The sequence below is a fragment of the Lutjanus erythropterus genome, chromosome 18 (genome assembly GCF_056507025.1).
Source record: "Lutjanus erythropterus isolate fLutEry1 chromosome 18, fLutEry1.hap2, whole genome shotgun sequence".
Classification (NCBI taxonomy): Eukaryota; Metazoa; Chordata; class Actinopteri; order Lutjaniformes; family Lutjanidae; genus Lutjanus; species Lutjanus erythropterus.
In genome coordinates, this window is record NC_139334.1 from 36,099,054 (window position 1) to 36,110,332 (window position 11,279).

The 11,279-nt window shown below is 41.3% G+C and overlaps 1 protein-coding gene across 1 annotated transcript; it reads left to right on the forward strand.

Moving 5' to 3' along the window:
* Positions 1-1,733: 1,733 nt before the first annotated feature.
* LOC146311406 (leucine-rich repeat transmembrane protein FLRT2) lies at positions 1,734-9,990 on the forward strand. Its single transcript, XM_084742882.1, has 2 exons — positions 1,734-2,323; positions 6,471-9,990. Exon 2 carries the CDS (start codon positions 6,920-6,922, stop codon positions 8,930-8,932), a length of 2,013 nt encoding a protein of 670 aa, XP_084599008.1. The 5' UTR covers positions 1,734-2,323; positions 6,471-6,919; the 3' UTR covers positions 8,933-9,990.
* The last annotated feature ends 1,289 nt before the right edge of the window (positions 9,991-11,279 follow it).

Consider the following 11,279-nt stretch of genomic DNA (forward strand, 5'->3'; position numbering starts at 1 on the left):
ACAAAGGCTTCACTCCAGGAGGAGCCAGCTACACTTACCACAACTGTGACAGTGACTGAACCCTTATTTGACACATGCACACTCAGGAATACACTCAGCACGTGCTCAGAAAGTGTCCTGTCACAAACTGTGCATTACTTATTCTTCAGTATTGTTATTTTATAAATTGGATTTTCAGCAAATTACCTTTAATTACTAGTGGTATAACTCACTCCAGTAACAACGGAACTCGTTGTATTTTATATTTTTGGGGGGATTTTGATGCCTTTAATTTGTAGGACAGCTGAAGATATGACAGGACAGGGGGAGAGAGAGTTGGGAGATGAAGCCACAGTCACTGCAGACGACCAACTGAGCTACGAGGCCACCAAGAACTCTTTATATTTGAGGTTAACTCACATGAGCTGTGACTGTGTAGTAGATGTACAAGTGAATTTTATTTGTAGTAGACAAATGAGCTGGGGCAGTTCTGGAGGGGAAGGCAACAGGGGCCAGTGTCCCTGTAACACTGAGGGAAAAATGTCCATACCAGTTTCACAAAGTCCAGGGTGATGTCTTTAAAATGTCTCATTTTGTCAGTCCAAAACCCAAATATATTTGGTTAAATATGATAATTATCAAAGAAAATAGGAAATCTCCATATTTGAGAGGCTGAAAACTGAGTTTTCTGACATTTTGCATGACAAATTACTTACTTAATTAAATTATTTCATCCATTATCAAAATGCTTAATTAGTTTTTTTTTCCCCTTACTCTTTCTCTTCTTCCCCTCTTACTTTTTCAAGGGTCTAAAACAAACAAACTTTACCAAACTTTTTTCTTGGCAGCCCACTTTTAAAAATGACTAACAATCCTGAGCATTTTTACTGACACATTATTGAAAAAAACACATTCACGTTAAAACTTTATGAATGACAAATAAATGCATTTAGGCTGATTCACAGGCCATCTCATTGTTTTCATTTCCTCTCATCAGGAAAACAACACAGGACATTTTAGTCTACTTCATAAATGAGACAATAAAAAAGTGCATTTAGACAGAGTTAAAAATCTCTTGTTTTTCCTCTCATCAGTAAAATAATTAACACAGGACAGGGACAGGGGGTGTCACACACTGTCCAGATTGTAAAGCTCCTGAGGCAAATTATGATTTGTGATACTGAGATAAAATAAAAATAAATAAATAAAAGTTGATTTGACCTGACTACTTTCCTGGCATGTGAGATGCTAAATTTACTTGTTCAGTGCATTTCACTTGCCCTGGACATGTGGGCAGTCCTTGCTGTTGAGACTTGAATCACAATTATGCTGTCTTCTGTTGGTTTTGGCTATTACTTTGTGTACTACTGCTACTCAGACTGACTGAAAATAACTGGGCCCTCCAAGTAAAACTGGTCTAGATCTGCCACTGTATTAAAGTCTCTGTGATCCAGCAAAAACAACTGCAGAGTTGAAAAGTGTTATTACCATCCTGGTCTCCCCTACTTAAGGAAATGTACTTAGTTACATTCCTTCACTGTGTGGACTGTGTCTTTATTTATTTTAATTTGTTATAACGTCTGTTTTTAATACAGTTTAAACACATATGAGCACACACGTCCATCAAATGAGAGAAGGAGGGAGGAGGAGGTGAAGGAGGCAGTGAGGGAAGAGAGAGAGAGGGGGGTGTATGACTAGAGAGAGAGAGAGAGAGAGGGAGAGAGAGAGTTGGTTGGTTGGTTAACTGAGGCAGGCAGACAGAACACAGAGAGTCTCGGGTCTTCAGGAGGAATCAGCCAGTCTCTGGAACACTTTACACAGACTATGGACTTGATATTGCGGGCTGGTGTCGGCGGAGCTGCGGGTGTCCGGCTGGGAGCCTCTAACTCTGCTCTCCCCTCTGCTTCATGTCCTCTTCTTCTCCTCCTGCTGCTGTGAAGGCAGCGGAGGAACTTCTTCAGCGGCAGCTTCGGAGCAGCGCGGCCGGCCGAGGGTCTCTGTGTGTCGGGTCGGGTGTGTGAGTGTGTGAGTGAGGGGCGGTGCGGGGGGAGAAAAGATGCGGAGCAGCGGACCGCTGGTGACCTGAACTTCCCTCCCTTATTTCCTCCCTGAGCCTGGCTGTGCGTCGGTCAGGACTTTGCACATTCAGCAGAATGTTCCAGTTCCCCACCAGCAGCACCGGGAAACCGAGTCAGAGCAGTCCGGAGCCGCAGCGGGAGCGGGAGCTGGGAGCGGAGACAGCGGGCGGGATGCGGACTTTGTGCCCGGTGTGAGCGCACGCAGCTGGGGAGAGACGAGCTGTCCGGCTGGATGTGCAGAAGCGAGACTTTCTGCTTTCCTGAAGGTAAGAAAACGTGATATTAATGCCAATGGTCCAGAATTAATTTATTTTTTAAACCTAGAATTTAATTTGTATTCTAATGTTCAAATTTTCTGGGAATATCTTTTTACTCCTTTCAAAATAAAAGCCAGAATAAACGTGAAACTGCACCAGTTTTAGTGCATTTCAATAATTTTATACACTTTTTCCATTGCATTCTCGCTGTAAAAACAAATAAACAAATTAAATAAAGGTATAAGGAAGGTGCTCATGGATTACTTGGAATGGACTCAAACCGAATCAACTACCCGCCAGTTTATCCTCCAAACTGGGACAGTTCTCCTCCACAACAAAGCCACTCTTCTTCTTTAATATAGGCTACTTTTATTTGAAGGAGCACATACAGGATGTCTCCGGATTTGATGCCAGAGACCCTGCTGATAATAACCGCGGTGAGGTCGGGTCACCATAATTGGACTCAGTTTGATGCCTTGTTTGCCCCCCCAAGGAACATTACATAACTATTGAACTGCCTTGGCCACAAATCAATGCAATCTGTCAATTGGCTGCTGCTGCCTGGTGCCATTTTATTAATCATCGCTACCACCCCGCTAACAACCACTAATAATACATGATCATCCGTGCCAGTGCACGGACTCGACTGGGTTGTAAACTCATAAGTGCAGCAGCAGAAGGAATTTTATTGATATTTTTCTTGAATTCACCTAAAGAATGAGTCTTTTCTTTGTTTATGAGCCAACTAGGGCTGCACAATATGGTAAGAAAAAAAAAACCATATTGCACAGATATTGTGATTGAGATCATTTTTCATAACAGTTTTCATGATCACTAAAACAAACATGTTTTCATATATCCAGACAAAGAGATTTGTAGGCCAGGACATCTCTGCAGCACTACAGTACCTTATTATAATGCTGTATTGTCACACATTACACCTTTATCAAAAAACTACAGCTTTTGTAATTTGGATATTGCACTTGGCTGTGTTGCAATTTCCATAATATTTAGATGAATTGAGCAGCCTTAGAACAAACTAATAAATGTGCTGTTGACTGGTAAATCTCTCCACTTTATTTAAATCTTATGACCTTGTGCGCACAGTTGAACCTTTGCTCATTGTGAGAGGCCCACATCGATCTTAGTTTGGTCCCCGTGCAAGGAATTTGTCTCATCTTATCTCCACTGACAGGCTGCGTTCATCACCATCCTGCACTGCTGCTTTCCTCCAGCACAGTCAAACTTCATGAGTCAAACAAAGAGATGAGCTAAGTATAATTTAGCAAAAAATAACAGCACATATGTGGCTTCATAGGAAAGTCTTGTGGTAATACCTGACACCCAGTCTTTCACCTCTTTATCATTCTAAAGTGCAGTGGTTCTCAACCTGAGGGTTGGGACCCCCCAAGGGGGTCGCAATAGAATGTCTGAGGTTTGCCAGTCAGTTGTGAGAAAAGAATAAAAATGCTCATTCTTGAGAACTGGGATAAAAACATATTTTGGGGGGGGGGGTTGCCTTTTACTCATTAATTATACAGGAAAATATATTTTCTAAGGTCAAATTATTGGCTATTAAACCTTGTAATGGGCCAGCCTCCTGGTGATTAATGTTTTTATTAAATAGCAATTTTTGTAGCTGAGATGTTGAGTTTGTTAACTTCGTCAGACACAGCATTGTAATTGAATCCACATAGGAAATGTTTAAGGGGTTATGTTGCATTAAAAACAGGATTATTTAATTAGCTGTATCATCAAAAAGTTTTATATATTTTTATTCAAGTAACAAATACCATTATAATGTTGTCCACACACAGTTTCTGTTAATATGATTTGTCAGTGTGACAAGCAACATATAATATCATTTCTAATACAAAGACCACACACAAGGTGTTCCTTATGAACATATATTTAATAAATATAATAGAGTAAGCTTCTGATGTAGTGGACAGCCAGCTGATGAAGTTGATATCATATACAGGGTCATGTCCAGACTTTTTTGACTCAGTGGCTCTGGAGTGGGGCACTGACTTATTATTGTTATTTATTTATTTTATTAAATTGAAAAAAAAAAAAAAAGTACAAATTTTACACATTACTTCAATTATTTAAAAGACCTGACACTTCTGTCAGCATAGATCTCAACTTTGTAAAATGGAATATCTGACAGCTGTTACATTTTTTCATTTCACAGCATAGTCGTAGTGAGCAGCCATTTTATTTTTTAAAGAGTCTCAGAGTTCTCTTAATGTTAATCAAAATTCACATTTTTAAATCATAATTCTTATTCAGCTTTGATTTAGGACTACAGAGTTGACTTTAATATATTTTCATAATACAACATAAACCACCATGCTCTGAACAGACACAAACTCCAACACAAAGTAACTTTTGCAGTTTTTTAAAATGAAATAGCAAACATAAAACACTACTCAGTCCAACAATAGGCATGATGGGATATGGGGTCATATTTTAGACAGGGGAATTGTTTTTTACCACAGATATATAATATGGAGACGCCTCATTGATTGCTTTGGCCCGTTGTTGTGGTATGTCATTGTCGCTGCTGTATTGGTCCAGTCAAGACTGGCCTGTGAACAAATACATGTGAACTGCTGTTTGTTTGGATAAAAAAAACACTATAACGTTTAAATTTCTCAATAGAATTTCAGTAACTCATGTAGTAGGAAAAAAGTTTTTTTCCCCTAACTTCCTCCATGTAGATTATGAACTCTTGTATTTACTCTTCTACTAATCTATCAATCTATCAATCACAAAATTTAAATGTTATAGTGCTTTTTATCCAGAAAAAAAACACAGCTCCCCTGTTTACAGTATTTGTTCACAGGCTAGTCTTGATTAAACCGATACACCAGATGGTTTGTTACACACAACCATCTGGGAAGTCATTCTAAAAAACTGTTTGGAAAAGGGCAGGCATTTGTAAAAGTGCTTGGCAGGTGATTGGATGAACCATCTGTCTATCACATCTAACATGGACTAACTTCAATCAATCAGATCAAACTCTCAAAAACATCCTTTCTCGTGACGTTCTTTGCTTTTTTTTCAAAGAAGAAATGCTCTCCAGCTGTAATATAACTGATATCTAACTGATACTGCTATCACAATCTTTATGCTAACCACTATTGCTTGTTTGAGACAAGCCACTTCCATTAACACTTTTCACTGTCATCACACCTAAAACCACGCTCATAACCGCCCATAGTTCCTCCTAGGATGCTGATTGGCTGCACCACTTTTGATGCAGACACTAACGGATAACTTGAAGCCTGGCAAGATTAATTTTCTTGTGATCTCGTGAATCCTGCCTAGCAAAGGTAAAGTCTTTACCTGACCAATATGGCAGCAACATTGACGTATGATCTAAAGGTGAATGCAGTATCTACATATATATGTCCATGTGTTTTACATTACATTGCCTGTACCAGTGATATAATTTTCCTTAGAATTTAAAGTGTGTTTGTGAGAGTCAAAGCAAGGATCTTCATGTTTGAGTTTCTCGTGCAGACAGGAATGAGCAGTCATGATCACCAACCTTATTATTATGGGGGTCACAGCTCAAAAAGGATGAGAACCGCTGCCTTAGTGCTGTGGGGCAGGACACTATCCTCCCGGGCTGGAATGGGTAACAGATTCACGGTGCTCATCAGCAGGCCAGTCGTCTCCTTCATCAGCTCACCTCACACCTCACTGCTCACAAAATGCTTTTGGCTGCCATGTTTTAATCCTTAGAATTTTTTTCAAAATGCTCTTTTTGTCAGTTTGTTCACGTTTGTGGTTATCAACTGGGGAAGGAAGAAAAAAGTTTGAATCCGCTTAGTGTATGTTTTCATTTTAGATTAGGGCTCACGTTACTAATCTGCATATAGACTTGTTAAACTTGTTTTTACCAAACCTTTGCCCTTAGTATCTTTTTCAAAAATCCTTCTCCTCTAGCTGTGTGTCTGAGGAATATGTAACACATCTTTAAGTCATTTGTATGCACGCTGCTCTGCTCTCCCAATTTACAAAGCCTCGCTTTGCATTTTGGGGGATAGAAAGGGGAAAAGAAATCCTTTTGTCTTTAATAGAAAGCATGCATTTGGAGGAGAAGAAAAAAAGGACTGATTTGCCCATTATTCTTATTTTGCAACAGGTTTCTGGATCCAAATGTCAAGTCCAAGGAACCAGCAGTGTGTGACGTGAGAGGGAGAGGAAGCGAGGAAGAGGGCATCCAATGATAACCCTCCGGTGTGTCGTACATGGCTCTGTCAGCGCTCAGTGCCGTGCAGGCAGCTCTACCCAACGGTAGAAGAGAAGAGAGAGTGAAAATGTGATGGACTTTACTAATGTCTCCCAGCTCAATTATGGACAGTGGCTGGTGAAGGAATCATATCGCTTAATGAGACCATTGCTCTTGTGTTGGGAAGCTTAGGACAACGAATTACTAAGGGATTACTCAAGACCTTCTTCAGCACCAGGCTGGACATGGTGGCGTTATTAAGCCAACAGCCAAAATCTATAGACTGTTTTGTTGGATTCTTCAAATCCTAATTTCTTATCATTTTTTCTCTGATTTGGTGTATTTTTTCTGATCCGTGTGAAATGGAGATACAGTGGCGTTTATGGAATAAGGACTGGGCCTTCTATATAAGGCCATGGATACCTATATTGTTAGGCCTTCACCTCCAGTTCTCCCGGGCATCAAACTGTCCCGAGGAGTGTCGCTGTGATCGCACCTTTGTTTACTGCAATGAGCGGAGCCTGACCTCAGTGCCTCTGGGAATCGGTGAGGGTTATAAGACCCTCTACCTCCACAACAACCAAATCAACAACGCTGGCTTTCCCTTGGAGCTCCACCACGTGGCCTCCGTGGAGACTGTGTATCTCTATGGCAACCAGCTGGACGAGTTCCCCATCAACCTGCCCAAAAATGTACGGATTCTCCATCTGCAAGAGAACAACATTCAGACCATCTCCAGAGTGGCTCTGGCTCAGCTTCTTTGGCTGGAGGAGCTGCATTTGGATGATAACTCAATTTCTACCGTAGGGGTGGAGGAAGGGGCCTTCCGTGAGGCAGTGAGCCTGAAGATGCTCTTCCTCACCAAAAACCACCTGAGCAGCGTGCCTATCGGTCTTCCAGATGATCTCAAAGAGTTGCGTTTGGATGAGAACCGGATCGCAGTCATTGCAGAAGAAGCGTTTAGGAATGTCACGCGCCTGCAGCGCCTCCTGTTGGATGGGAATCTGTTGACAGATGAAGGGATTGCCCCAGGGACCTTTCAGGATCTTGTCACCCTGAGGGAGCTGTCTCTGGCCCGCAACTCGCTCACATACCCTCCCCCGTTCCTCCCAGGGGAGGTTCTTGTCAAGTTAAACTTTCAGGAAAATCAGATAAATCACATCCCTGTTAGGGCATTCGCAGGGTTGCACAAGCTGGAGAGGCTGGATATTTCGAACAACCAGCTGCAGTCGCTGACACCGGGGGTCTTTGATGGCCTCGTCAGTCTCAGGCAGCTCACTGTCCGGAACAATCTTTGGCTGTGCGACTGCAGCATCAAATGGGTGGTGTCGTGGCTTAAATCTCTGCCAGCCTCCCTCAACGTGCGTGGCTTCATGTGCCATAAACCTGAAAAATTCCGGGGCATGGTTATCAGGGAGCTGAGCGGTGAGCTGGTCCAGTGCCCGCAGAGCACAACGCCAGCACCCCTCCCCACTTCGCCAGCTGACACTGCTCTGACCCCATCCCTGTCCTCATCCACAGACTCCCACCTGGTCACTCGTGTTTCCTCCTCCTCCTCGTCCAAGCGACCTTTCCCCACATCACCCACCCTCTATTCAACCAGAGGCGGGGTGTTGAGGACTAAGCAACCTGTGGACCCCCGAAGGGAGAGTTTGCAGGTCACGTTTGCCATACTGAATGGCTCAGCTATCCATGTCAGCTGGGTGGCCGCTTTTCCAGTCACTGCCTACAAGGTGACCTGGGCTCGGATGGGTCCCAGTCTGACAGGGGACACCGTCAGGGAGAGGATAGTGGGTGGGGATCACCGGGGGATCCGACTGGCTAATCTTGAGCCTAAGTCCACCTATCGGATCTGTGTCATTCCCTTGGATGCATTCAATAATTACCGGCCCAAAGATGATACTGTGTGCACTGAGGCCATGACAACACCGGCATATTTCAGCCCTGAAAACAACAAAAGACCGTCGGGGCCTGAGCAGGCCACGCAACAGGAACCCAGCTCGCCTTTCTTGCTGGCTGGGCTGATAGGCGGGGCTGTGATCGTAGTGCTGGTGGTCCTCCTCAGCATCTTCTGCTGGCACATGCACAAGAAGAGCCGATCCAAGTCGTCCACCAAATGGAAATACAACCGGGGTCGCAGAAAAGACGACTACTGCGAGGCAGGCACCAAGAAAGATAATTCCATCCTGGAAATGACTGAGACCAGTTTCCAGATAGTCTCACTCAACAACGAGCAGCTCCTCAAGGGAGATTTCCGTATTCAGCCTATTTACACCCCTAATGGGGGCATCAGCTTCCGAGACTGCCCCCTGGGGAACAACAGCACAGTCTACTGCAAGAACAATGTTCAGGATGCAGACTTTTGTCGCACATGATGATTTTGGAGAGCATCAGGAGAATTTTTACTGACAACTACCCACTCTTTACTGGACACTGTACAGTGTTAATATTATTTTAAGTCTTCAAGAAATGTAATTTATACAACTAACTGGACGATATCTTTTATATAACATTTGTTTATAAGTTATTGGTTTCTGCAGTTGTGCTGTTTGAGTTCTGTGCACATGGACATGTACAATCAGAATTCATTAGTTATTATAAATATTAAAGGGATAGTTTGGATTATTTGTGGGGTTGTATAAGGTACTTGTAGATGGCGGTCAGCTCACCTATGGGGTCAGCAAAGAAAGACATTTTTGCCACCTAAAATAGTCAATATCAGTTTGAATCCACATTACATTTAAAAATGTTTTACTTTACTGACAGGAAACTGCTGTTATAAAAGCTAAATTTCACTGTCACCAAATCAACCAAACTCCATGGGCAAAATCAGTCATTTTACCTGAGAAAACATTGCAGTTGCTGGCCTCAATCTATTAGCTTGTTTGTGTTTGTGTGTGACAAAGGACAGTTTGGGTTCCCAGTCATACAAGTCATACAACAACACAAATGAAGTAAACGAACAAGGCCAGCAGCTCCTGTGGTCTGTGAGATAAAACTACTGATTTTGCACATGGAGTCTGGTTGGTTTGGAGAGAGTGAAAACTGGCTTATATAACAACAGTCAAAATCTAGCATACAATTAAACTGAAATAGATTTTTTTTAGGCAGACCTAAGATACCTTTTGCTGCCGGTCCCATCAACAGTAGTGCATTGCATAGCTTGGTAACTTGCTGTGCATCTCTGTTTCTGCTAACTGGGAGTAGGGCTGACAACATGGCTTCAAAAAAATATCTCCATATGTTTTACAGTATACTGTATATGTCAATATACACATTTTCTGTAAAACAACATACTGTAAATCTTCAAATAGTGCAAACACAGGATAATCTTATAAAATACAATGCATTGCTGTAGATTAATCTAGCTAATAGTATATAAAGTAGTTAAAACATGTACTACAGTAATAACATATACATTAATGCAGCAGTAATATTAGTTTATTATTAGTTGTTAGTTGTTTGGTCTATAAAATGTCAAAAAATGGTGAGGAATGTTGATCAGTGTTTCCTAAAGCTCAAGATGATGTCCTCAAATGTCAACATAAAGATAGTCCTTTTATTGTCAGAGAAGAATCAAATAATTTTGATTGTTTTCTCTTAAAAAGAATAATCAGCTGATTAATTGATTATCAAAAAAGTTGGCATTAATTAGATTTAATTTGATTAATTAATCACTGCTTATCTAAACATATATATCATAGTAAAAAACTGACGGAATATTTTACTGCACAAAATTTTGCTATAATTGTTATATTGTAGGGTTGAGTATTGGTCAAAATATTAATGCAATGAGATTTTGATAAATAATCAGGAATAATGTGGATATAAGCAGGTAAAGGCAAATACTAGAATGCTAGAACAGTCTGGTAAGTTAAGAAAATAACACCACTTTACTGTCATGCAAAAGACAGCAGTTCTGCCATATCATGATGTAATGATATCCAAAATGTATGATGATATCTAGTCTCATATCATGATATTGATATAATATCAATATACAGGCAAGCCTTAATTAGCAGTGTCCTGACCGGCACCTAGACACTGACTATCGACCTGTGCCTCATACAAGCCCACATCAGATAATCCAAAGTATGCCTTTAAGGCTGGGTTCCATTTTGATTTTCAGTAATAGTGAATGATTTTGAAGTCATTGTATACTGTAACCATGACAGACACAGAACCCACTGTGTAGCTGCAGTGCATTATATTGAGAGCAGCTGGCAGAATCCTGTATGAGACAAGGAGAAAAGAGACAGGCACAAATCTGCCACACTCACCACTAGAGGGCATCGTTTTGTAGAAAGCAGACACTCCACCACACTCTTCTTGTGACTGTTTTTAATCAAGTCATCACAGTCAACACAGCGCCTTTCTTTAATTGCCACTACAGTCAATAGAGATGCAAATTATTAAATTCCTGCTCTGGGAAGAGGGCACATTTTTTATGCAAATGGGATTTCTCTCTGCTTCAAAAAGAAAATTTAAAGGTCACAATCATTAAACATTCACAGAAAGTGGCAGTCTGCAGTGCTTTCACCTGCTTTTCAAGATTAATACATTATCACAGGTAAGGGGTCATGTTATTAGTGCAAGCTGTGTTTTATGGTGGGTGTCACAGAATGAGCAGCAAAAAAAGCACATCTGCCATCAGCTGTATGTTTAACCCATGAAAAACCAACTCCTTCCCTTTTGTTCAGCAAAAATACTATTATGGTAAAA

What these genes read in the sequence shown, in the direction of transcription:
- LOC146311406 (XM_084742882.1), top strand. Translation starts at nt 6,920, where the DNA reads ATGGAGATACAGTGGCGTTTATGGAATAAGGACTGGGCCTTCTATATA.